The sequence below is a fragment of the Bombyx mandarina genome, chromosome 04 (genome assembly GCF_030267445.1).
Source record: "Bombyx mandarina strain Sakado chromosome 04, ASM3026744v2".
NCBI classification, from domain to species: domain Eukaryota; kingdom Metazoa; phylum Arthropoda; class Insecta; order Lepidoptera; family Bombycidae; genus Bombyx; species Bombyx mandarina.
The window spans coordinates 2,279,381-2,305,247 of record NC_143211.1 but is presented as its reverse complement, the minus strand read 5'-3'; the positions used below and the strand labels follow the sequence as shown (position 1 = coordinate 2,305,247).

At 41.9% G+C, this 25,867-nt stretch overlaps 2 protein-coding genes across 14 annotated transcripts in view; one reads left to right on the top strand and one right to left on the bottom strand.

Moving 5' to 3' along the window:
- sky (GTPase-activating protein skywalker) overlaps positions 1-6,628 on the bottom strand; it is a 91,165-nt gene extending 84,537 nt beyond the window's left edge. For 9 of the 12 annotated variants that reach the window (XM_089740442.1, XM_089740443.1, XM_089740451.1 and 6 more), the window contains exons 1-2: positions 6,130-6,626; positions 5,508-5,802 (exon numbers count right to left, since the gene is read on the bottom strand). In XM_089740442.1, coding sequence (XP_089596568.1) covers positions 5,508-5,619 — 112 coding nt within the window. In that variant the 5' untranslated portion in view covers positions 5,620-5,802; positions 6,130-6,626. Of the gene's footprint in view, positions 1-5,507; positions 5,803-6,129 lie in introns of all 12 variants that reach the window. The other 3 variants (XM_089740449.1, XM_089740450.1, XM_028186290.2) reach the window with 2 other exon arrangements.
- A 1,800-nt stretch (positions 6,629-8,428) lies between these two features.
- Positions 8,429-25,710, top strand: c11.1 (maestro heat like repeat family protein c11.1). Of its 2 annotated transcripts, none has more exons than XM_028183568.2 (12): positions 8,429-8,650; positions 8,749-8,926; positions 10,882-11,053; positions 13,274-13,463; positions 13,859-16,694; positions 17,097-17,250; positions 17,659-17,919; positions 18,849-19,063; positions 19,247-19,444; positions 22,035-22,317; positions 22,663-22,900; positions 24,779-25,710. In XM_028183568.2, the coding sequence occupies exons 1-12, from the start codon at positions 8,620-8,622 to the stop codon at positions 24,976-24,978; spliced, it is 4,956 nt and encodes a 1,651-aa protein (XP_028039369.2). In that variant the 5' UTR covers positions 8,429-8,619; the 3' UTR covers positions 24,979-25,710. The 2 variants fall into 2 exon arrangements, with proteins under 2 accessions (XP_028039369.2, XP_089596560.1); XM_089740434.1 differs by having other exon boundaries at positions 8,439-8,650; positions 13,308-13,463.
- Positions 25,711-25,867: the final 157 nt, after the last annotated feature.

Genomic DNA, 25,867 nt, shown 5'->3' with positions numbered 1-25,867 from the left:
CATATACATATTGATGTCTGATGGACCCATACGAGTTTTTTTTATCACGAACAGGTAAAGACAATTTAGATGATTGCAGTCACCACAAGTCTACAACATCAGTATCGTCGACAGGATTCAATTCATTATTTCATATTTGATAGAACACTGGAATAGAATTCCTGCTTACTATACTGTAATATCAAATATAGATTATTAAATTCTTCCGATTATACTTTGAAAACAAGCCTTAATCGCTGCCAGGCGGGTAGAATAAAATCTTGTTTTAGGGACATCTAAAGACGTATTTTGTTATTCGAGAGTACTAGAAATACCGGAAAGGGTTTTCAGTGTAGGAACGAGTCTTATAGATCTTTTTTGTAAGGTTTTATACTAAAATTGTTGTTGTTTTTATTTTATTTTATTGCTTAGATGGGTGGACGAGCTCACAGCCCACCTGGTTTTGAGTGGTTACTGGAGCCCATAGACATCTACAACGTAAATGCCACCACCCACCCTGAGAGATGGGTTCTAAGGTCTCAGTACAGTTACAATGGCTGCCCCACCCTTCAAACCGAAACGCATTACTGCTTCACGGCCGAAATAGGCCCTTAATAAATACCTATTTTTTCTATGTAAAAAGAGAAATCTTCAAAGTATCGCGTTACTATAATTTACTAACAGCTTCAGGAAAATACACAAAGTCGTAAATTTTATGGAGAATGAAATGAAATCCTATCAAATTAAAAATTATTTTGCTCTTTGAAAGATCCGAACGCTACGAGTTACAATCAAATAAGTACGCGTTATCTTATCACAATTAGATAAACACTTAACGTTCCTGAGAAAGATAACAATATTGGTGTATAAACATTTCCGTAGTACACGAGGTATCTCTTGTATGTAATTACAGAATTTCTCGTGAATGTAATTATTGGTAAATTATAATGCGTATATAATTGATTACTAGTGGTAAGCAGTGTTGTGGATTCTCACGAGCCGATTCCATCGTCATATGTATTTCTAACGCGATGCCAGTTTTAGCTCTGAAGATATTAATGTTATTGATTCGAATGTTCAGTAGTTATTGGAGCCAATGGATTTAAATGCTGTCATTCACCTTGAGACATGAGGTCCGAGTTTGAATTGTATTGTTTAACAATCATTAGAGCGATCGAATTGGATCGTTCATTGTAGAAGTGGTTCATGAACGTCTGTGAGATTATTACCTTTAAAACAAAAATGGCGCCTGGGTGTGAGTTTTTAGCCCTAGCATAGTAGCGTCGCTCGATAAAAATACACCGGGCATCTTATTTTTTGCCACAACGCCTTCGAGGGTTCGAAATTAGGCAGCACATAATTCTACCGACGATAAAGTAGAAGAAAACAAAGTCGTCGTGGCCTAAAGGATAAGACGTCCGGTGCATTCGTATCTAGCGATTGCACCGGTGTTCGAATCCCGCAGGCGGGTACCAATTTTTCTAATGAAATACGTACTTGACAAATGTTCACGATTGACTTCCACGGTGAAGGAATAACATCGTGTAATATAAATGAAACCCGCAAAATTATAATTTGCGTAATTACTGGTGGTAGGACCTCTTGTGAGTCCGCACGGGTAGGTACCACCACCGCTCCGCCTATTTCTGCTGTGAAGCAGTAATGCGTTTCGGTTTGAAGGGTGGGGCAGCCGTTGTAACTATACTGAGACCTTTAGAACTCTATCTTAAGGTGGGTGACGACATTTACGTTGTAGATGTCTATGGGCTCCAGTAACCACACAACACCAGGTGAACTGTGAGCTCGTCCATCCTTATATGAAATAAAATAAAACACCAGTTCAAATATATGTACTATTTGTATGTGGATCGAAAGGCTTGGGACGGTAGCGCTAAGCTACATTTCTCTTTATTGCGTGTCGTAAATATTTTTTTATTGTGGCGATATCATTTACGACCGTTTTAATGAGTTTTGTATTTTTGCCGTGCTACACTATTAATAAGGAAAGAACTTTGTTACTATGTTTGCTGCAAGAATATGGCGCCCATCTTACGATGAAGAGTGTTCACACTAAAATTTAAGCCGCAAGCAAGATAGAAAATGGAAATATTAACGTAAAAAAGGTTTTATTTTTATTTTTTAGATGGGTGGACGAGCTCACAGCCCACCTGGTGTTAAGTGGTCACTGGAGCCCATAGATATTTACAACGTAAATGCGCCACCTACCTTGAGATATAACTACCTTGAGATATAAGTTCTAAGGTCTCAAGTATAGTTGTTACAACGGCTGCCCCACCCTTCAAACCGAACCGCATTACTTGTTCACGGCAGAAAAAGGCGGGTTGGTGGTACCTACCCGCGCGGACTCACAAGTCGTCCTACCACCAGTAAAAAGTATATTTAGTATGTAATGTAGATCATGAATATTTTTGTCCCAAAGGGATTACCGATCGGAGTGTGATGGGCGTCCGGAAAATTTCGTACAGAAAATGTAAGATGGGTTCAGTTTCGTTCGCTCAGAGACATACACATGGAATTATAAAAGCTGACTCAGCGATGCAATAGTTAATGCCCTTGGCTGCGTTCCCATATCGGGGAAACATTTATGTGCTGAATAGGTCCGTTTGCTCTTTGCCTGTTTTTTTTTTTTTTTTTTCTAATAATATTTGTATATATAGAGACGAGAATTACGAGTATTATATCGATCTCTGGTTCCCATAGTACAGGAATCTTAGTTTGTGGCCAAATAACCATGTGTCGGACCCATGAAATGTTCCCGGTTAAACGCAAAGTCGCAACGCAATGGCGTTTATAGAAGAGGGCGTGATATTGAATTTGAAATTTGTAACTAAGTTGAAAGTTTAGGTTTTATTAGTTTGAAACTAACCTGCAAAACGGCGCTCTGATGATAAATTGTTTACTAGTTCTAGATTTTTATGTCACGCATTCGAGACTATACCACGCAAGAACGCTAATGTATTGTAGATCGCATTCAACTGTGCCTGTGTACCTATGCTGATAGCCTTGAGAGGCTATTTCAGCTTTTCCTTGACGTGTAGGTGAGCTCACGGGGCTCAAACCGGAGTGTTGCTAACACTGGCCCTAGCAAGAGCAGTGCTTCGCAGAATCTACCACCGGATCGGAAACGCGACCCACTGAGAAGATCCGGCGAGAAACTCAGTGGGCTGTGTCTATGGGTTAATTTACTCGTCGCGCCCTTCGTCGCAAGCGACGGATTCGACGAGGACGGTGACCGGTACTTGAGGTACCTAAAAGCACCGTTATTGGATCGGGAGGATCCGTAATGACGTGTTTAGGGCGACGTCGACTGTTTACAATTCGGTCCACAGGATCGGGTATGAGCACATGGTCAATGATAATTTCTTCTTTTAAGGTTAAAAAACATGAAAAAAATTCATGGTCTTGTTAAATGGTACGCCATAAAGCAAATATCCGTGTAGTTTTCGTGATCAATTCGTTAATATGATCATACTAAAATTATCTACAATATTTTTTGTGGAAACTTAGAATCACAATGAGCGAGTTCTATTCTTTAAATAGCGTGGGCGAAGATCCGATCTCAGCGATGGGATAAAGCGTAGCCTATATTCTTTCCCAGGGTTCAAACTATTTCCATACCGAATTTATAGAAAATCGGTACAGCATTATTGGCCCATTTAATATTGTATTTAATATTAGTAAATGAAAATTTTGCGTTGTCCGGGAGTACAAAAACTGTCATTGTGTTGAGGTAAGCTCACGGGGCTCAAACTTGACGATATTGCTAACACGAACGAGCCGTGCTTCGCAGAATCTACCACAGGATCGGAAACGCGACCCACTGAGAAGATCCGGCGAGAAACTCAGTGGGCTGCGTCTGTGGGTTAATTTGCTCGCCGACGCCTTCGTCTCAAGCGAAGGGTTCGACGAGAACGATGACCCGTGCTTGGGGTACCCAAAAGCACCTTTAGTGGATCGGGAAGATCCGAGATGACGTGTTTTGCGCGACGTCGACACGTTTCTATGCGACTACTCAAGTCCACGCGGACCTAGACGTGAAGCACAGCAATTATTCAAGTGTTTTTGTATCCTACTATAGTAATATCTGTTGGTGAATAAAAGACATCTGGCAAAAACCAGAATCGAAACATATCAAATGATATCAAGAACTGTCGCTTGTAAAAATCGGCACGTTTGGATAAACAGTTTACAATATTTTTCAAATCAAATCCAATTATAAGAGTCATACCGCTGCCTACCGTTAAGTACTCTCCACAAGCCTCGTTTGAAGATGGACATGTCATTGTGCTCAGTATACATTATCTAAAAAGTTATATTGATTAAACTTGTTTTCGTAATTACCACCATTTTTATAATACCGAATGACGACCACGACCGCTCTGACAAGAGTAATACGACAAAACGAACCACTTTTTCATGAATAAAAACATGATTAGTATAAATTTACGATATCTGATTTAAATTTCGAAAAATATTGCTTGTGCAACTAAACAAATCGACAAGATGATTTCAATAAATAAGAAAATATGGCGTGATATAATTTCAACTGTCTATAAGAAATTTTGAATGAAAATTCATTTTTATTATTGTAGACAATGAATTTCATTGCAAAATATGTGAATCAACTTATTTATATAGGTTTAATTCCCTATTTCATTTAAACATAAAACCCCAACAGAAGATTAGGTATTATTTTTCGACCTTAGTTTGACCTACAGTAAGCCAGTAGAAACTTCTAGTCGTTTCTAGAATATTATAATTATTTATTATTATTCACATGAAAATTCTAATCACCTATGACCTAGATATTATAATACTAAAGCTTACTTCAGTTTAAGCAAAATTAAATTTCCCTATTTGTTCACTAAGATATTAGAAATGCAATTTCTAAAATCAACATGTTTAAAAAATTTATCATGATGATGAGTGTATCAAAAAAACTCTTTATTTAACAGTTTTTCTATTTACATTATGTATATTTTTTAAATAAAATCTGATCTGAATTTGAAAAGACTCATTTTGTTTTTTAATAAAATCAGTCAAGCTAATTTTAAATACTAAATTGCTTCTTGTTATCTCAAAACAACATTGCATAGTATGTTTACGATTATAAACTCAATGCAAAGATAATATCTTGTGTTAGTTTTTCTTTATCTTAAAATTTCGAGATAATTTATTTTGTTTATTCATTTGTTCCAATTTTTTATTTGTTTTACCTTAACTTCCGATTTGAAACAAATGTATTTTTAAAAATAATTGGTATTTTTCATTTAATGTTCTTGTTTAATAGTATTTTAGACAAATCAATCCAGATTTTATGAAATACCCACTGTATCATTTATGAATTATAAGTTCCTATTATTTTTATGACCAAAACTTTAAAATTCAATAATAACAACCCAACGTTTAAGTACTTATAATAGGATAAGATAATTCACAAATGACAGTACATGTTTACATTTTAAATGTGATTTAGAAATAATTTGGAATTAACACTTTAGTATTACCTGGTGGACTGTCAGTGAGTATTGTAATTCCGCTTGGGTCAACATGTGGTGGGAATGCCTCATAGAGATCAGGCTCCTCTTCAAGCACTGCCGACAACATCACGGAGGGCATTCCGACTCTATCTTCACAAACACAAATTCACTCTGACTAGACACTACACAACACCGCACTTGACTTCCAGAGGTCTGTTGCACGATCAGAGCTCACACACGTGAGCCACCCCAAGCCATTACTGTCACATGTGCAGCACTGGTCACAGTTCCTAAGTCAAATCTTGCTGCACCATTTTTAAATCTGAAAACAAGGACAAGGTTCAATTCACAGGAACCGTGTCAAGACTGCCAATATATATGTAATACTTTATCACCGAGATAACATTATCAGCCGAATAAAATAATCAAACGATTATACTGCCTCAGATAAGCATATCTTCGAGACAATCAGTTACCTAACATAATTAAAACAGCGCGGATCAGCTGATCACCTCGCTGCCAGGGCAGACTTGACATTTTATAGCTATTTTAAGACATTCGGGCGGCTGATCAATGTCAGATGCCGACAGCCAAAACTATATTCGCGATTTTGTCTAATATGTGTAAACTACGGGAGGAGCGTACTCACCGCAATCCTGACGGTAAATGATGCGAAGCAGGATCTGCGCCTCCGTATTTACCGCTTTGGAGTCCCCGCGACGACTAAGCCGAGTGGCCAGTTCCCGACCCAACGTAATCACGAATGGGATAATAGTCTCGAATGAGAGTCGACGCGTTTGCTTTGTCACTTAAACGAACCACAATGTCCCTGATTGTACCTCACAGTGATATTTTATTAGTAACTGACCACGGATACATGGCAATTTTTTTTTTAATTTACAATCACCCCTGCTTTCCCAAATTATCGATGTACCTATCCGGTGAAAGTCGTCTTAGCTTTAGATACGGTAAATACTTATTTGTAAAGAACAGTACATGGAAATAATTATTTACAGATAATTCTGTAGCAGTTGTCGTTTAAACAAAATACACGACTTTAAAATTTTCACGTTTTGCAAGAACTTGAACTCGACAGATAGATGAAAAAAGCCCCGCACACCCGTCGCACCGATCAACAGGAAGAGCATAGACTAGTAAGCTATTCGTCGAAATTCAGAAATACAGATGGTTACAAGGAAATCAAATCGGTTGAAAAAGCACACATGCTGTTTAATTTGCAAAGTGGTATAAATATGTAGTAGGTCCTATTATTTTCAGCTTTGGCTCTTTGATCAAAACATTTAAAAAAAAAAGCATCGCATGATTTTTTAAAGATGACAGTTAATCATGATCGTTTTTGTCCATATTCTTTTTTTCTGATGATAGTACTGATAGAAACTTCAACTCCTCGGCATTCATTAAATAGCTCAATTAAATGAAATCAAAGATAATTAAGCGAGTAATTTTCGTTAAATACAAATTTTATCATGCAACTAGTGTTTAATCAGTATTTTTTGTCACTTAAAAAAAAAAATTGGTTAAAAATTATCAGTATTGATAAGATTTGTAATAAATAACTTTAAAACAAAATCCACACAAAATATCTTAATATTTTAATTACTTTATTTATTTAAGTTAACAGATATTTAAATTATTTTTAATATGATCGATCGGTCATTTTAAACCCTTCATTTATTTATAAAAGTTTCCAGCATAGAATTGAATCGTACCAATTACATAAGTAATGTTCATTTAAACTACCACAAAATAATAATTCATTATTATTTTGTGGTAGTTTCGATTAGCTATAACAATCCGTTACGTTTTAAATAGAATTTAACATTATTTCCAGTTTTCACTAGGAATTATATACCTACTCAGTGTAGGCTAGGCATCATAAAGTTTTAAAGTAGAATTAATACAGCAATATGCGACTGTGGATCCGAGGAAGGTACTGTGGATCATATATTCTTCAACTGCATTCTTAACAATAATTGTGACTCCCTATATACTTTATTAAAAAACATAATCCCCTTCCCCATCAACATGAACTTCCTATTAACTTTCCCCAGTAAAAAGGTAGTCTACTCGCTTGCATCTTTCATAGACACTAATAATATAAAATTGTAGTTCCTACTAACTGTTAAATACAAAAATTGTAAAACTAAATAGGTAACTCTATTTTCAGTTCATGCCTGTAAATGTTATGTAAATGTCCTAGCATAATTATGTTGATACCTCCACTACCCGACGTTGGCAAAATTGTACTTTAATCTAAGTAACAAAAGCCAGAAAGAAAGGAAAAAAAAAAAAAAAAGTAGAATTGAGAAAGAGCTGAAATGAAAAATTTTCAAAACTGTTACAAATCTTCTGTACGTGCATAATTTATACAAAACAAATACAATGTGAATTTTTTGAATATGAAAATCCTTATTGTCTAAATTTTATATAAAATTTCACATGCACACAAATTGAAAAAAGGTTTTAAAATAATACAATTACCAACTTTTCACAGTTAACAATTAATATGTTTTCGATAATATTGACTAGTATGGAATTTCAAACCCTAAGTGAATCACATAGTATCTGGAAGCACAATTATTTTTTTATGTATACATGTGCTCTACATCGCACAACAATTATCAGTCAGTGATCACGTTATGTAAATAAATACATTAGTAATTCTAACTCTATATTGTTGGTACCCCTATTTTGGACTGTTATGGTACAGTCAAAACCTACATCCTATCAAGTTGTCATTTATCAAAATATGCCATAAAACTTCACTAGCGCACGATTCAAGGAAAGAAATTCTGTAGATTTCCTTGCACATATCCTTTTATTTATTTTTCCGTGGGTTAAGTTACGAAATGTTATGGTAGAATGTATGTTTCATGCATCAAGAACATTTTGTGCTGTCAAAGCTGCACTGTCATAAGAGTCACTGTCAATGAATCGGATAAAAACACAATAGAACGTCAATTAACTAAACCCAAACTGTTCCAATTGAAGACCAGTCCTGTAGTTTCTTGATGATTTGACTTGTTTTATCTTCTTATATTCTTTCATACAACTTCAATGATCTTAACGTTCATTTACTGTTTTAAATTATAGCTAGAAGGATATGTAAAATACCAAAATGAGTACAATAACTTCAGAGTCTCTCAAAGGTAAAGTTTTTGATATTTTCGAAACAAATACCTCATACATCATCAACATAATTGTTTTGTCAAAAGTTACTTGAATTCTTGGATTATTTAATTCACAGATACCGTGACAGTTTTAATAAACGCTGCCGGAGATAATGAACATTCTGTGAACAACGTCATTATAAAATCACTCGCGAAAATAGCGAACACATATCCGAACGAAGTCATCGCTATATTTTGTGAATTCTACAAAGACACTGTGAAAGTGAACACTACACTATTGGGAAACATTATCAAGTAAGCCAAATCATATAAAATTTATAGAAAAAAAAAATGTAAGGGCATTAGATTGTGCAATCTACAATTAAAAAACAAAAAAAAATTTTGGGAGATTTGTAGCGAAACCTATCCTACAATAAAAGATATTTGACGAAAACCTGAATCATGCACACAACATTTTCGGTAAAAATTTCGACTTATTGAGCAATAGGTGGAAGATTGGAAGTAATTCCTAATCCGAAGTCCATTTTAGGGAATATCAACTACGTCTTTAAGAATATAAATATAAATACATACATACATAAAAAAACTAGTATTGATGTCACCTTGAAAGTGTAACTTACATAATTCTGCATAATTAGTTTACATGTGGATATAAAATTTTCTATTGAATAATAGTTAGGTTTTTATATACAGTCAAACCTGAGTAAGTGAGAACTGGATAAGTGAGAAAACTCTATAAGTGAGAGTAATAGCCAGGAACCATCATTTTAAGCTCCCGAAACCTCTATTAGCGAGAAATAGAAACCTCTGTAAGAGAGAGTCGTTTTTCCCTCATGGACATCCGTAAGTGAGACTGCTACTTATCTATACCTCTATAAGCGACAGTCGAGCTTTATTTATTTATATTATTTAGGAGGAACAAGTGAAAAAACTAATTACAAATTTAACATCTGCTATTTTATGACTCATTCTTAACTTTTGTAGAACTTCCTTCCATTGTTTTTGTATTGCTTTCTCATCAATATTGAACCTATTCTATTTCGTGAAACTAAATAACGTTGTTATTTTATCGCATTCTTTTTGAATTGACACGTGCGCCTGTGTACCGTCCTGTTTGTCGGACTTACTCAGTTTATCGTTAATCAATTGCGAAGGAAAGTTCTGTTCTGCATCATGTCAAAACGGAAAATTAAAGTACTGTCATTAAGTGATAAACTAAAAATAGTGAATGCGTTTGAATCCGGAAAATCGCGAAATGAAATTCAGAGGGAGTGTTAGCGAGAAACTCGGGTTAGTGAGAAACCTCTTTAAGCGAGAATGGGATTGTGCTCCCTTGAACTCTCGCTTATCCAGGTTTGACTGTACTTACCTTTCTGTATAATTGCCTATTATATACCCATTATAACTAGAGATGAATAAAATACTTGAAAGTAATAAATTTAGAAAGCAGTAGGTAAAGGCTTCGCTGTGCCCCTGGCATTGCTGACCTCCAAGTGGGATGCTGTCTATTTATGATAAGGTGGGCATAAAGTGAGCCTCAAAAGTGTAAAGGGGCATTATCAAATAATAAATCTATAATGTAATCACACCCATAATCAACATATATTTAAACATAATTAACATACTTAATTACTGGTGATAGGACCTCCTGTGAGTCTGCACGGATAGGCACCACCACCATGCCCATTTCTATCGTGAAGCAGTAATGCGTTTCGGTTTGAAGAGTGGGGCAACTGTTGTAACTATACTGAGATCTTACGACTCATATCTCAAGGTTTGTGGTGGCATTTACATTGTAGATGTCTATGAGCTCCAGTAACCACTTAACACTAGGTGGGCGCGTCTACACACCTAAGCAATAACAAAAAAAAAAACGGTTTAATTTTGTGTACAACTTGAGAAAACTGAAAAAGACTATTTATCCATTTTTTTATTTCAAATGAGTGAAATATATTACAGGAGCCCATAGACATCACTAAATTAATGCCATCCACTTTGAATTTGAACAAATTTGAAGTTTCAATTGCTTTACAGCAGCTTTCCCATATGACCAACCCATAAATTAATAGCTTTGCAAAAAAAAATACAGTGTGAAAGTTCCTGCTGTTTAGGGTTCTCAATACACATTTCTCTAGTAATAATACCTTTGATTGTGCTCGAGTTAATATGTATGGCCCTGTCTATGCCTTTTTAAACTTAACGTAAATTTTTTAAACAAAAAAAAACAAGATTTTAATTTCAATTTCCAGGGTATTAGAACAAACATGTGTCAATCAAGTAAGAAAACTAGATCCAAAAGTAGCAACAGAGCTTGTGAGCTCAATGCTGCGAGCCATGACTGAAAATGTTGGTTATGAACCTGTGACACAGCTGGGGGCTTCTGCTGTCCTTGTTGCCGTGGGCCATGAGAATTTAGACTTGGTAAATTGATCTATGAACATTATTTTTAGTTTATTCACTGTGGGTGGGGCCGTATGCTCTCGCCTACCTAAATGCGCAATAAAAAAAGTTTAGATTTGTTGTCTTTTATTATTGCTTAGATTGGTGGACCAGCTGACGGCCCACCTGATGTGAAGTGATTACTGGAGCCCATAGACATCAACGATGTAAATGCCGCCACCTACCTCGAGACATAAGTTCTAAGGTCTCAGCTTTTACAGTACAACAGTTGACCCACCCTACAAACCGAAACGCATTACTGCTTTATGGTAGAAGTAGGAATAATGTGGTAACTACCCGTGCGGACTCCCAAGATATCCTACGACCAGTAAAAAGTTTACTTAGTTTACTAGTACCTAAGTATACTTAGTACTAGTAAGTAGTTTAAATGTAAATATCACCAACTACAGGCTCACAACTTGTATGCACTTTTATAGTTTGTTAGTTTATTTAAAATCAGTTAATCATACAATGTACTCTTAGTAAATCCTCCATTATTACAGTTCTGAACAACAATATTGGATTTTCTGACATGCAATTTTTTTGTATAAGGTGATGGTTTCGAAATAGTTGCTAAATGTTAGACACCAGTTCGGCTGTGCTTCTGGCATTTCTGGTGTTTATGTGTATCAGGGATCATACATTGTCGTATTGGTCAAGTGCGAAAATGATGTCTATGGGTTAAGACGGTCCCCGTCATGACTTACGCGAGTGTGGTGTTCGCTCACGCGACCCGCACACACATAGACACCCTCCAATCTCTACAATCCCGCTTTTGCAGGTTAACCGTCGGAGCTCCGTGGTTCGTGAGGAACGTTGACCTACACGACGACCTGGGCCTCGAATCTATCCAGAAATACATGAAGTCAGCGTCGGAACGGTACTTCGATAAGGCTATGCGTCATGATAATCGCCTTATCGTTGCCGCCGCTGACTACCCCCCGAATCCTGACCACGCAGGAGCCAGTCACCGTCGACGCCCTAGACACGTCCTTACGGATCCATCAGATCCAATAACCTTTGCATTAGACGCCTTCAGCTCTAACACTAGGAGCAGGCCTAGGGAACTCGATAACCGTACTCGTCGAACTCGACAAAGAGTTCGCCGTGCAACCTAACCCATGAATCAGCTGGCTGAGTTTCTCGCCGTATCTTCTCAGCGGGTCGCGGGTAGCTGTTAGCAGATCCCATCCCTCCTGGCTGAGCCTTTGCTCGCCTACCTGTCCTGGTGAAAGTGGAAAGGCCACCGGGCCACCAGTAATCCTTCAATCATAAAAAAAAAAAAAAAAAATTTGGATCTTCATCTTGTATTTGTGTTTTATATAAAAATCTAGTCACTTCTGAACACTGATATAGCAATTCTATGATATAGCAAAAATACTGAATTGTAGCATGTTATCAAAGGTCAGTCCAGAGTGATACTATTACGCAATAAGTGTACAGTTTGAAATATTAAATTACTTTTTTCTTTATAACATTTTCAACAAGCAAATGGAGATAAGAAATATTTTGAATTGAACACACAAAATCACTGTATGCTTAACTTTACTGGTGGGCATCTTTTGAGCCCGTATGGGTATATATCACGAATGTATTTCTGCTGTGTAGAAGTAGTGCATTTCAGTTTGGACGTTGTTGGAAAATAAAACATGAGACTCTGAACTCATTTCTCAAGGTGGGTGGCGGCATTTAACACCGAGCAAGTCGTGAGCTTATTCACTCAATAAAAAAAGTAACTAAAAAAAGAAAAAGATTTGAAGTTATCACCCACGAGGAACTCTACAACTGGTCTTTTAAGTGATTCATTGTTGACAAATATAAACAATACTGAAGTAGTGTGTTTGATAATTTTGTAAATTATCTGCTTTGTAATAATTTAATGACATTTTTATTTACTGTTATCTAAAAACTATAATATAATATGACATGTGTTCAAGTGTTATTCAAATGATCATAACAAGAGTGAAGTTTTTAAACATTTTAGTTTGTTGAACAATTTTATTCCCGAACTGAAAAAGTTTAGTTTCAAAGAATAATTGGAAAGAAGGTATTTTTTAATAACATTAAAAACTATTTAGATCTGCTTGGTCTTATTTCAACACGAATCTGTGCTTTCATTTGATTTAGTCTATAGATTTTGTCTTAACTGCCTCGACTGGCTGTAATAGGAATATCCAGTTTTGAGCTCTATTTTCTATGCAGGCACTCCGCTCATTGATCAACCAACTTTCCCCAGCAACAGTACCACATTATACAATACCCCACACACTTGGAACCCTCGCAGCCGTTAATACACATGGTGTTGTCCCACATATTAAGGAGATACTCAGTAAAATGCTGCCGCTTCTTTCGTTGGTGAAGCAGGATGGATTGAAACAGGCATTTGCATATGGTAAGTTTTGATATAGAAATAAGCAAAGCCTAATTACAGTGACAGTTACTGCTAATGATTTTATCTAGTTATGTAAAAAGTAGGGTAGCTTGACCATCGTTCTGTGGGATAGTCGTGCGGTTCACTCTAGCCTACGTGCTTTCTCAAGGCTTAGTCTCTTCGGAGGCTCCGGGGTCCGACATATTTCTGTCTGATTCCCCATAGGTGGAGTTTCTATTAGTAGGTTCCCCACCGTAAAAAAAGGGTAGCTTAGCCTTAAGATAAACCTTTTTCCAATTTCACTACTTTTTGTTTCGAAACATTAGATACGTTGTGAAGTGAATGAGAAACGATCCTCCCTCACCAGCAGTAGTAATAAAATATAATTCGTCTATTATCTCTCTCTCTCTCCTCAGCGTTCGGCCACTTTGCAGTAGCTGTCTCCGAACATATTGGAGACAACGTGGAAAACGACAACATTACTTCTATTAAAGAAAATTTCGTCACCGAATTCACAATTATATTTGACGTACTTTACAATCAGTGGTTGCCTTCATACGAGCCGAAAGTTTCTGAATCAGTTCTGGAAGCTCTTGGACCGATAACAAGACTTATATCCGAAAGACAGTTCAATGAAACGGTCAACAAATTCGTTCTGTCATTATTGGCTTTATATCGGAAACCAAATATCAACTATTATTACATCAGTCAGTGTCTATCTTATTTATTATCTCCGTCAACACTCAATCCGAAGTTAGGGTTGAATGAGAATGTCATTACGTCAATAAACCACGTCCTGTTCCATTTGGTTGTGCTGGAGCCAGATTATGATCAACCACAAACCGTTAAAAATCATTTCGAAGTTTTACGATGTTTCGATCACATGGCCAGACAGTATTCTGATCAAACGATCGAGGGACTCCTGCATCAATGCAAAAACAACCAGGAAAAGGATAGAATGAAGGCCGTTATAATATTGACTCATTTGACGACATCGTCACAAGTATTTATTGATAATTTCTCGAGCAAATTTATAACGTTATTAAAAGTCATGACCAACATGGAACATGGTGTGAAAATGAAGAAGTTGTTAGTGAAAGCTATTGTAGGCTTAGTGTACAGGAACTGCATAACGACCCCCGAGGATTTTTCTATGATAGAATTCATAATTAAACATTGCGGATTTGAGGGCCCAGCGAATGTGTCATTTTACGAGATCTCAGACTTACAGGATACCTGTAAGAATTCTTTAATCCTGATGTGTAATACTGTGACAAGTATCCGTGGTCAGCTGAGAAGTTTGCTCTTATCTGCACTCACTGTTGAAGACTTAACTCCATCTATGTCCACGGTTGCACATTGTCTGACGTCACTGTTCCAAAATAATTCTAATGTAATTGAAGGTGAAACAGTAAAAGGTTTAGAAATCAAATATTCGTCTGATTTGGTATTTGTTCGGTGTATCACCCACATTGTGGATCCAGAACAGAAAGAAAAAAACAAGAATCTACTCGTGTTCCTCGAAGATTATTCTGGGGACGTACACAAAAATTTGAAAAATTCATGGACCATCGAATTACAGCGGCTGCTGAAATTTGTTGATAAAAGTGAATCGAGTGAACAATGGCACAGTATGCTATTAGATTTATTGGTATCTGCTGTCGATCAAGTTAATAACGACAAGTGGGTAGAGACTATAGCGACTTTGATCTCAAAGCAGATTTTGTCAAAGAAACAGCATCCTACGATCAAAGGAGTCTCGTTACAGTATCTGGCAACGCTGTCGTGTCACATACCGAACGCTGCTGTCGTTGAGTCCACACTCAAGATAATACTATTTTCCCTAAAATCTATTCCGATGGAAAACTGTGAGTATGTTAGTAAAGCAATAGGTATAGCTTCTCGGCAACACGGAGAATTTATATTGAACGAATTAGACGCAGCTTACAAGGAAAATGAATCGAGAAAAGGTAGTAAAATAATGAACTTCCTTTCGTCAAAGAACTCTAAAACTGAATTGGAAATTAATATTGTGAAATATGCATTAATCACTTGTTATGGTAAAGTAGCTGCTGATTGTTTAGATGCACACGTTTTGGCAAGACTTGGGGATAACGTTACTTCAATTCTATACGATATACTGAAATCTGGGCCTGCTTTCGACTTGTGTAAGGCAACCGTAACAACTTTATACGAAATAGGCAAAGCATTGCATCCTGCAGCTCACCATAATGTAGTTCTCAGAAACCGTTGGCAGTTATTAAATGCGGTTTTAGAACAAATTTACAACTCGAATTTGGAGAAACGCAATGTCGAACTATACCCTATAATAGTTAAAGCATCGAACGCATTGACTAAACTCCAAAAAGGTATTTTGCCGGAAGAAAGAAACACCATTCTGAGGGTATTATTTAATAGCATATTCGGAGAATTGTCGTCGTTTAAGCGTAAATATGAAGCCGATGGGGTTGACGGAATAAACGACATACTGGCAAAAACTTTGAATGACAGCTTAATATTGTTGCACCAACTAATAAAAGAGCTTATAATCCAGTCGACTTGCTTAAGCACAATCGATGACTTAATCGGTTTATTAACAGAATGGCTGAGGCATGAAAACGATGAAATACGAACCGCTTCAGTACTGATACTCCAAGTTATTTTCGATACGTACATAAAAAACGTGAGGCTGAATTATGAGACGCCAAGTAAATTCGGTCAGATGGGATACCTATTGGGTCTGGTCGTGCCTGGTATAGCAGACACGAATTTTCCTGTGCGTTTAACAACTATAGATTGCATAAAACTAATAGTACAGATTCAAGATTTATACGAAGGTCACACCATAGAACCAGGGGATCAGTTTATGGTCAACCTAACTCGACTGCAGAACAATGTTTTGACAAATGATTTGAACATGATCAGTGATTACTGCGTAGTTCTTTGTAACACTATAACACCGAAGATACCGCACCGGCACACGATGCAATTCATTGAAAGTATTTTGGAGTGTTACGATAGTCAAGAACATAAAAGCGTTGGGATTAGTGCTGTCCTGGACGCATTTTTCATTAAGAAAGGTCAGGATTTGTTCCAAAATATCGAGAGGATAGTTGAAGTGATGTTGAGTACAATGGACGAGGTCAATGAAGATGCGAGGGTGAAGCTCATGAGGCCGCTGACGTCATTAACACGTCATCATTCTAACGCCGTCACTGCTGTTCTACTGAGCCAGAAGCTACCTTTAAAACCGTAAGTTACACTGACGCTAACACTAACATTTTAATGATTTAATTGTGATATTATTCGATTAAGTATTAGGCAAGTCCGGTATAGTGATCTTATGACAAAGTTTGGTGCTGGGTTAGGTACTTCATGTTTTTTATTTTATTTTTGTGATGAACCAATTCGCGGTCCACCTAGTGTAAAGTATCTATCGAAACTCGCGCATAGAAATGACAATGACGCCACACATGTTACCCTTCAAACCGGTAAGGCCGTATGGTGGTTCCTACTCGTGCATACTTATAATTATATCATCCGAATTTAGGGATCACCGTGATCAACATATGTCTATTCATATATGTCTTATTCATTATTTCAATAAGAGAACGCTGTTTTGTTTATTGAAGATAGAGCTATTCCGTTTTCCAGTTGTGTAGTGTCATGTTGGCACCACCTCGCCCGGGATGAGAGCTTGTCTGAGGCGATCACCGAGAACTTCTTGAGATTGATGACGTCAGTGGAGCTGTATGAGGATCCGTACCACGTCATCGACAACCATGTGGCTGCTCTCCAGCCTTTGACTGTAAGTTTGTATAATGTTTGAAGCGTGCTTTAAATCGGTGTTTCTCAAAGTTAGTGTGGAGGGCCAAAGAAAAAAAAATTGGGTTCTACTAGAAGTATATGGTTGTATCATTACGTGAACTGCCAAGGGACTATAGTCAAGTCCTGCTAGAAGGTAATATTTGAGAGAGAAATCGAAATGTCCAGCTTTTACATTAAACTAGTTTATAAACCATTCTAGGTTTCTCTGGTCGTCGATTTTTTTTTGCTAAAGCTGTATGTAAGATGTGTAAAAAAAAATCAGTACTGGCCCAACATAAGGCCGGGGTCCAAAAGTCTTCGCCTCCAAGAACAGAACTCGTTTTCATGATCTGTTCTGCGTTACAGACCAATCTATCTACAGTATTTATGCAAAATATATTTATTGCAGCTAATAAGTGCCTTAGGCGAGATGCTGCAGGAGTCCACGATGAAGGCCACGTGCAAGGCGAAGTTCTCTGAACTGTTCTCTGTGCTGTACACGACCCTGGCGTGCTACATCGACGCTGAGCCGCCGGCCTACTCCCACTCCGGCAACAAGATGCAGGAGAGGTTCGGTTTCGTACCTAACAGGGAGTCCGTCAGGCTGTCACCGGCCAAGATCACAATCAACGCTTTTAGCGCCTTTTTGGAGCAAGCTGACTGTCAGAAGGTAAGGGTTTTTATTAATTTAATATTTCCCTAATAACTCACATAACGAGCTAGCTCAAACATACCTCTGTATGAGCTGGCTCGGACATATACAGTACAAGACTGCCCCGCATTACTGCTTTTCGCCACAGATAAGCAGGATGGTGGTACCTACCTACCGCTGGCCACATTGGCTACAACCAGTATAAATGTTATAATTACACAGTACGTTTTAATGTTTATAGGCTTCAATAACCACATAGCAGTCGTCCTTAGGCTTAACTTAAACTAAAAATATTTTAAGGGGAAATCCCTTTGAATACACCGTAGTACAGGAGGTCGTCCGACACTGCAAAAAGAAAGAAATTTACCATATCGAAGTAGTTCTAAAAACCGAGTTCCATTACTTTTTAAATAACTTTTTTGTTTTTGCGGGTATTCCTAACAGTTTGACTGCCATGTAGGTCACCAATTCCCTATGCGGCGCACTGAAGCAATTGTGTCGATTTCTCCCTTCGATTTTCTTACTAAGCCGCCAGAATATCTAGTAGACTCGGTGAAAGATGAATCCTAGTCCGAAAAGACTAAAACATACATTAACAAACAAAGGAAGGCAAAGTCAGGCAATCCAGGCGCTTAGTAACAGAAATCGACATAATTACTTCAGTGCGCCGCGTAGGGCACCATTGACCTATATGGCAGTCAACGTGTTATCAATCCGACTGAACTATGCGAAGCCTATATAATGATGTGCAAAAGTTTTTTTTATTTTCGTAAATGCTGTCGCTGTACGTGTTGATTGATATGTTGGAATTGTTCTTAGACCTAATTAAGATTGTAAAACCAGACTCTAACCACGTAAGCTACCTCCTAACTTTGAGTCTAATAACTCTGATTGTAAACCGCTATATTTATATTGGATTAATAGCAAAATACCTATGTCTTACATAGGTCCGTGAAGCGTGTTCCCTCTGCCTGAGTGTCGAGCACGGCGATTCGGCTACGACACTCCTAGAGCTGGCACCGATATTAGGAGGGGCGGTGTCACGCGAGTGTCCGCAACATTTGGCGAAACTAGTGTCGCGCGTGTCGGCGTACGCCAAATCTAGTCTGCCGCCACAACGATGCGCGGCGCATGCCTTGTTGGCCGATCTGCTTAATTACAGGTACATACGTGGTAGAATTAGAAATTTTAAAATAAATTTGAACCCAATTATTATGACTTTTTAATGAATGGTCAAGGTCCATCTAAGGAGCTAATCCTTAGGTTGAGCCCATGGGCTCATCTACCCAAACAACGACTAGCTAGGGGCAAAAATATTAAAATGTCAAAATTTTGTAACATTCAGATGCAACGATAACAACGTACTGATAGAGTCAGTGATGGCGACGCTGAACACCGGCTGGAAGGACACGTGCGACCGCGTGCGAGCCACCTGTCTGCGCGGCGCCGCCAACGTGGCGCAGCTCCGCGGCGACGGGCGCGCCGCCCACCTCACGCACGCACTGCACGCGCTCTCGCAGGGAGTCGACGCGCGCTCCGACACGTACGTAGGGGGACAGGGGGCGTGTGGGACGCGCACTGCACGCGCTCTCGCAGGGAGTCGACGCGCGCTCCGACACGTACGTAGGGGGACAGGGGGCGGGTGGGACGCGCACTGCACGCGCTCTCGCAGGGAGTCGACGCGCGCTCCGACACGTACGTAGGGGGACAGGGGGCGTGTGGGACGCGCACTGCACGCGCTCTCGCAGGGAGTCGACGCGCGCTCCGACACGTACGTAGGGGGACAGGGGGCGTGTGGGACGCGCACTGCACGCGCTCTCGCAGGGAGTCGACGCGCGCTCCGACACGTACGTAGGGGGACAGGGGGCGTGTGGGACGCGCACTGCACGCGCTCTCGCAGGGAGTCGACGCGCGCTCCGACACGTACGTAGGGGGACAGGGGGCGTGTGGGACGCGCACTGCACGCGCTCTCGCAGGGAGTCGACGCGCGCTCCGACACGTACGTAGGGGGACAGGGGGCGTGTGGGACGCGCACTGCACGCGCTCTCGCAGGGAGTCGACGCGCGCTCCGACACGTACGTAGGGGGACAGGGGGCGTGTGGGACGCGCACTGCACGCGCTCTCGCAGGGAGTCGACGCGCGCTCCGACACGTACGTAGGGGGACAGGGGGCGTGTGGGACGCGCACTGCACGCGCTCTCGCAGGGAGTCGACGCGCGCTCCGACACGTACGTAGGGGGACAGGGGGCGTGTGGGACGCGCACTGCACGCGCTCTCGCAGGGAGTCGACGCGCGCTCCGACACGTACGTAGGGGGACAAGGGGCGTGTGGGACGCGCACTGCACGCGCTCTCGCAGGGAGTCGACGCGCGCTCCGACACGTACGTAGGGGGACAGGGGGCGTGTGGGACGCGCACTGCACGCGCTCTCGCAGGGAGTCGACGCGCGCTCCGACACGTACGTAGGGGGACAGGGGGCGTGTGGGACGCGCACTGCACGCGCTCTCGCAGGGAGTCGACGCGCGCTCCGACACGTACGTAGGGGGACAGGGGGCGTGTGGGACGCGCACTGCACGCGCTCTCGCAGGGAGTCGACGCGCGCTCCGACACGTACGTAGGGGGACAGGGGGCGTGTGGGACGCGCACTGCACGCGCTCTCGCAGGGAGTCGACGCGCGCTCCGACACGTACGTAGGGGGACAAGGGGCGTGTGGGACGCGCACTGCACGCGCTCTCGCAGGGAGTCGACGCGCGCTCCGACACGTACGTAGGGGGACAGGGGGCGTGTGGGACGCGCACTGCACGCGCTCTCGCAGGGAGTCGACGCGCGCTCCGACACGTACGTAGGGGGACAGGGGGCGTGTGGGACGCGCACTGCACGCGCTCTCGCAGGGAGTCGACGCGCGCTCCGACACGTACGTAGGGGGACAGGGGGCGTGTGGGACGCGCACTGCACGCGCTCTCGCAGGGAGTCGACGCGCGCTCCGACACGTACGTAGGGGGACAGGGGGCGTGTGGGACGCGCACTGCACGCGCTCTCGCAGGGAGTCGACGCGCGCTCCGACACGTACGTAGGGGGACAGGGGGCGTGTGGGACGCGCACTGCACGCGCTCTCGCAGGGAGTCGACGCGCGCTCCGACACGTACGTAGGGGGACAGGGGGCGTGTGGGACGCGCACTGCACGCGCTCTCGCAGGGAGTCGACGCGCGCTCCGACACGTACGTAGGGGGACAGGGGGCGTGTGGGACGCGCACTGCACGCGCTCTCGCAGGGAGTCGACGCGCGCTCCGACACGTACGTAGGGGGACAGGGGGCGTGTGGGACGCGCACTGCACGCGCTCTCGCAGGGAGTCGACGCCCGCTCCGACACGTACGTAGGGGGACAGGGGGCGTGTGGGACGCGCACTGCACGCGCTCTCGCAGGGAGTCGACGCGCGCTCCGACACGTACGTAGGGGGACAGGGGGTGTGTGGGACGCGCACTGCACGCGCTCTCGCAGGGAGTCGACGCGCGCTCCGACACGTACGTAGGGGGACAGGGGGCGTGTGGGACGCGCACTGCACGCGCTCTCGCAGGGAGTCGACGCGCGCTCCGACACGTACGTAGGGGGACAGGGGGCGTGTGGGACGCGCACTGCACGCGCTCTCGCAGTGAGTCGACGCACGCTCCGACACGTACGTAGGGGGACAGGGGGCGTGTGGGACGCGCACTGCACGCGCTCTCGCAGGGAGTCGACGCGCGCTCCGACACGTACGTAGGGGGACAGGGGGCGTGTGGGACGCGCACTGCACGCGCTCTCGCAGGGAGTCGACGCACGCTCCGACACGTACGTAGGGGGACAGGGGGCGTGTGGGACGCGCACTGCACGCGCTCTCGCAGGGAGTCGACGCGCGCTCCGACACGTACGTAGGGGGACAGGGGGCGTGTGGGACGCGCACTGCACGCGCTCTCGCAGGGAGTCGACGCACGCTCCGACACGTACTTAGGGGGACAGGGGGCGTGTGGGACGCGCACTGCACCCTCTCTCGCAGGTATTATAATAGTGCAAGCTCTTCGTGACATAGGGTTAGGTAGTTAAATCTCTACATGAATTGTTCCCAACGTGCGGCTCTTGAACCATCAACGTTGATCTACAGGCCACCATCAGACAACGTCCCCCTGGCCTCGATCCAAGGGCTCAGCCGGCTGCTCACCGAGCTAGACCACGTCGACGCGGAATACGATCGCGAGCTGTTGTCGATATCGCAGAAGATACGTCCGTACATGAACACGGAGTGTCCGCAGCTGCGGGAACATTCCATTCGTCTGTTCGGCGTGTTGGCGGCGCGCGTGCGCTCTGACGCGCTGGTCGACCAGGCCGTGAACTCGCTGCCGTGCTTCTTGCTGCACCTGTGCGACAACAACCCCGCCGTGGTCCGGGTGAGTGCGCCGCAGTTGTAATTTATCTGTCACTAGTTAATCTGTAATACGCTTGGAAAATATACAAAACTCATTTCTTGGAACGAATCGTGCGCCATCTGTCGCTCATTGACGTCACTATAACAAACATGTCGCGTTGAAGACGATGGTACAAACGGTGGTGGACGTATTAAAAACAAAACGAAATAAGTAATGTGGGAGCTAAAGTCTTTAGCTAAATTATTTTATCGAAAACAAACATTGAAATATGACTTTTTGACAATTGGTTTTTGGGTACCCTCATATTTCTTTATTTGCATAGATAAGTAATAATCAAGAGATTAATGTACGTGTGAATAATTTCAGGCGAGCAAATTCACCTTGAAACAAGTGTTCAAGATCTTCAACGTGAAGAAATCGAACGACCTGGTGCAGACGCACCTGCTGGACGAGGGCCGCCTGTACCTGGACGAGTTCCTGTCGGCCCTGCTGCGGCAGCTGGCCGACGAGCTGCCCTCCAGCGTCGCCAGCTGTCTGCGCGCCGCCGCCCACTACCTGCACTGCGCGCGCGACGAGCTCAGGCCGCACGCGCCCACGCTGCTGGGTGAGTGCCAGGGTTGCTTAGTGGAAGGATGGATGGATGGAAGTCAGCATTTTAGTGGAAGGATGGATGGATGGAAGTCAGCAACTTAGTGGAAGGATGGATGGAAGTCAGCAATACCGTTACTGGTGGTTGGACCACTCGTGAGTTTTACTGGTGGTAGAACCACTTGTGAGTCCGTGCGGGTAGGTACCACCGCCCTGCCTATTTCTGCCGTGCAGCAGTAATGCGCTTCGGTTTGAAGGGTGGAGCGGCCGTTGTAACTATACTTGAGACCTTAGAACTTATATTTCAAGGTGGGTGGCGCATTTACGTTGTAGATGTCTATGATCTCCAGTAACCACTTAACACCAGGTGGGCTGTGAGCTCCCGGCTTTGGAATGAGCTCCCTTCCACGGTGTTTCCTGAGCGCTATGACATTTACTATCCTTCTTCAAACGAGGCTTGTGGAGAGTATTATAAGTATATTAACACGTTGACTGCCATGTAGCTCACCGGTGCCCTACGCGGCGCACTAAAGTAATCATGTCCCTTTGCCTTCTTTTGTGCTATGTTTTAGTCTTTTTCGGTCTTTTAGAAATAGATTCACTCTGGGTAACTACGGATTCGCCTTTCCCGGACTCTATTCGTTACTCCGGCGCCTTAGTTAAAAGACCGAAATCGATATAATCACTTCAGTGGGCCCCGTAGGGCACCGGTTACCTATACGGCAGTCAATGCGTTAAACGGTAGGCAGCGGCTTGACTTGCCCCTGGCTTTTTTTTTTATTTTTTTTGTTGCTTAGATGGGTGGACGAGCTCACGGTCCACCTGGTGGTTACTGGAACCCTATAGACATCTACTACGAAATGCGCCACCCACCTTGAGATATGAGTTCTAAGGTCTCGGTAACAACGGCTGCCCCACCCTTCAAATCGAAACGCATTACTGCTTCACGGCAGAAATAGGCGGGGTGGTGGTACCTACCCGCGCGGACTCACAAGAGGTCCTACCAGTAAACACTCGCTGGCGACTGTGACCCGCTCAAATAACCCCGAAGGGACCGAAAAATTTACTGCTAGGCAAAGGAAGCTCTACATCCGAACCCTTTTTAGGTGTTGATCGTGATCTTTCAGAGAAACTCATCAGTTCCTTTACTTACTTTTGGTACCATACGGTTGGTACGTACTTTCGGAGCCCGTAGCTCATAGAAATCAAAAGCATATATGGTTTATTTAGAACGTAAATAAATGTAAAAAGACGATCACTCATTTGTCGGGATATTCAAAAATCTTCATTACTACGACCAATAATGTAGGAAAAGTATTAATGATAATAATAAAAATAGAACTCAACTGAAAACTCAATGAACAAAATAGAACACCGTGCGATAACATTATGCCTGTGTTAGAGTTTTCTGGAAAGTACATTTTTTCTATGTAAGCAAGTAAGTAGCAAGCGTCCATGAACGACTTGGGACTGCAGACATCTCTCGAGGACAGTAGTGGCATACACGTCTATGGAATCTAGTAGGTACCTAACAGTGCTGTATGCATGCTCTAATCGTATAAGAGACTCGGTGTACAGCATGCCAAACGGCGTAAACATTTTTTTTTTATTGCTTAGATGGGTGGACGAGCTCACAGCACACTCGGTGTTAAGTGGTTACTGGAGCCCGTAGACATCTACAACGTAAATACGCCACCCACCTTGAGATATAAGTTCTAAGATCTCAGTACAGTTACAACGGCTGCCCCACTTCACGACCTTCCTTCAAACCGAAACGGATTACTGCTTCACGGCAGAAATAGGCAGGGTACCTACCCGCACGAACTCACAAGAGGTCCTACCACCAGTAATAAGTACTGGTGGTCGAAACATAACGAAAAGTTTCCCCTACTAGGTCTGCTCTACGCGGAACTGCTCCGCATCAGAGACAAGTACCCCGAGGACACGGAGCTGGAGCCGGACGTGTCGCGGTCGGCTCGTGCGCGCCTCCTGCAGCTGATCAAGGACAGCAGCCCCGCGGTCAGGCAAAGCTCCGCCATGGCGCTGGCGAACCTGTGCCTCGTCATCGCTTCGGACGAAATGAACGCGCAATGATATGTAAAAAATTGGTTACAACGCCATCTGTGTTACATTAAATTAAACTATGTGTCAAACATGTCCTATGGTTAGTTTCTACCAAAAAAGTTTCATGTGCCGAGTACGCGCGGTCGCATTTGTTCTTTTGATTCAGTTAATATTTAAGTCAATTTGAAGTACGAATTATTCCGTCTACTGCATTGATATAGGATCTGTATTATTATGGTCATTTCAATATCAAAATCTTAAAACAAATACCCTGTATAGAGATTCTCGTCAATTTAAGGCTCACACTGATGTATTCTGTTATAATGTTAACTTTCAACAAGTGAATCTCTGAGAAAAGGATAGTCTGCGTGGGGTTCCGTTGCCATTTTCGGTGCGAAAGTAAAAAAAAAATTTTTTTAATTCACTTGTAGCCAACACTGTAATAATGGACAGTGTTGCCAATGATACGACTACATTGTCCTAACGCAGTAGAATTAACTAAAAAGTGTAATTGTGAGAAAAATACGTAATTTTTATTAGATCCCCGATTTATAAACACAAGAAATGAAATCTTTTTCTTTTCTTTTATGAAAGTAAGCATAGAATACACCAGCATTATATTCATATCGTTCCATTGAAACTTTGTTTAATAATTGTAATGTTAATATTGTATTTGTAAATTTAGGAAACTCTCTGAATTATAATATTTTATTACAAGAGACAATAAATGCAATCAAAACGAATAAAAAATTAATCTCATTGTTATTATTGTTTTATTTTTAGATTGTTTTCTTTATAAAATTTAAGACTGAAAAATAAAATTCCAGAAATGAAATATATTGTTTTTCTCGTTACACAGAATTGAATGTTATAAAAAAATGTTTTTTTTTTATTTTACTTTTTATTTTTTATTAATGTA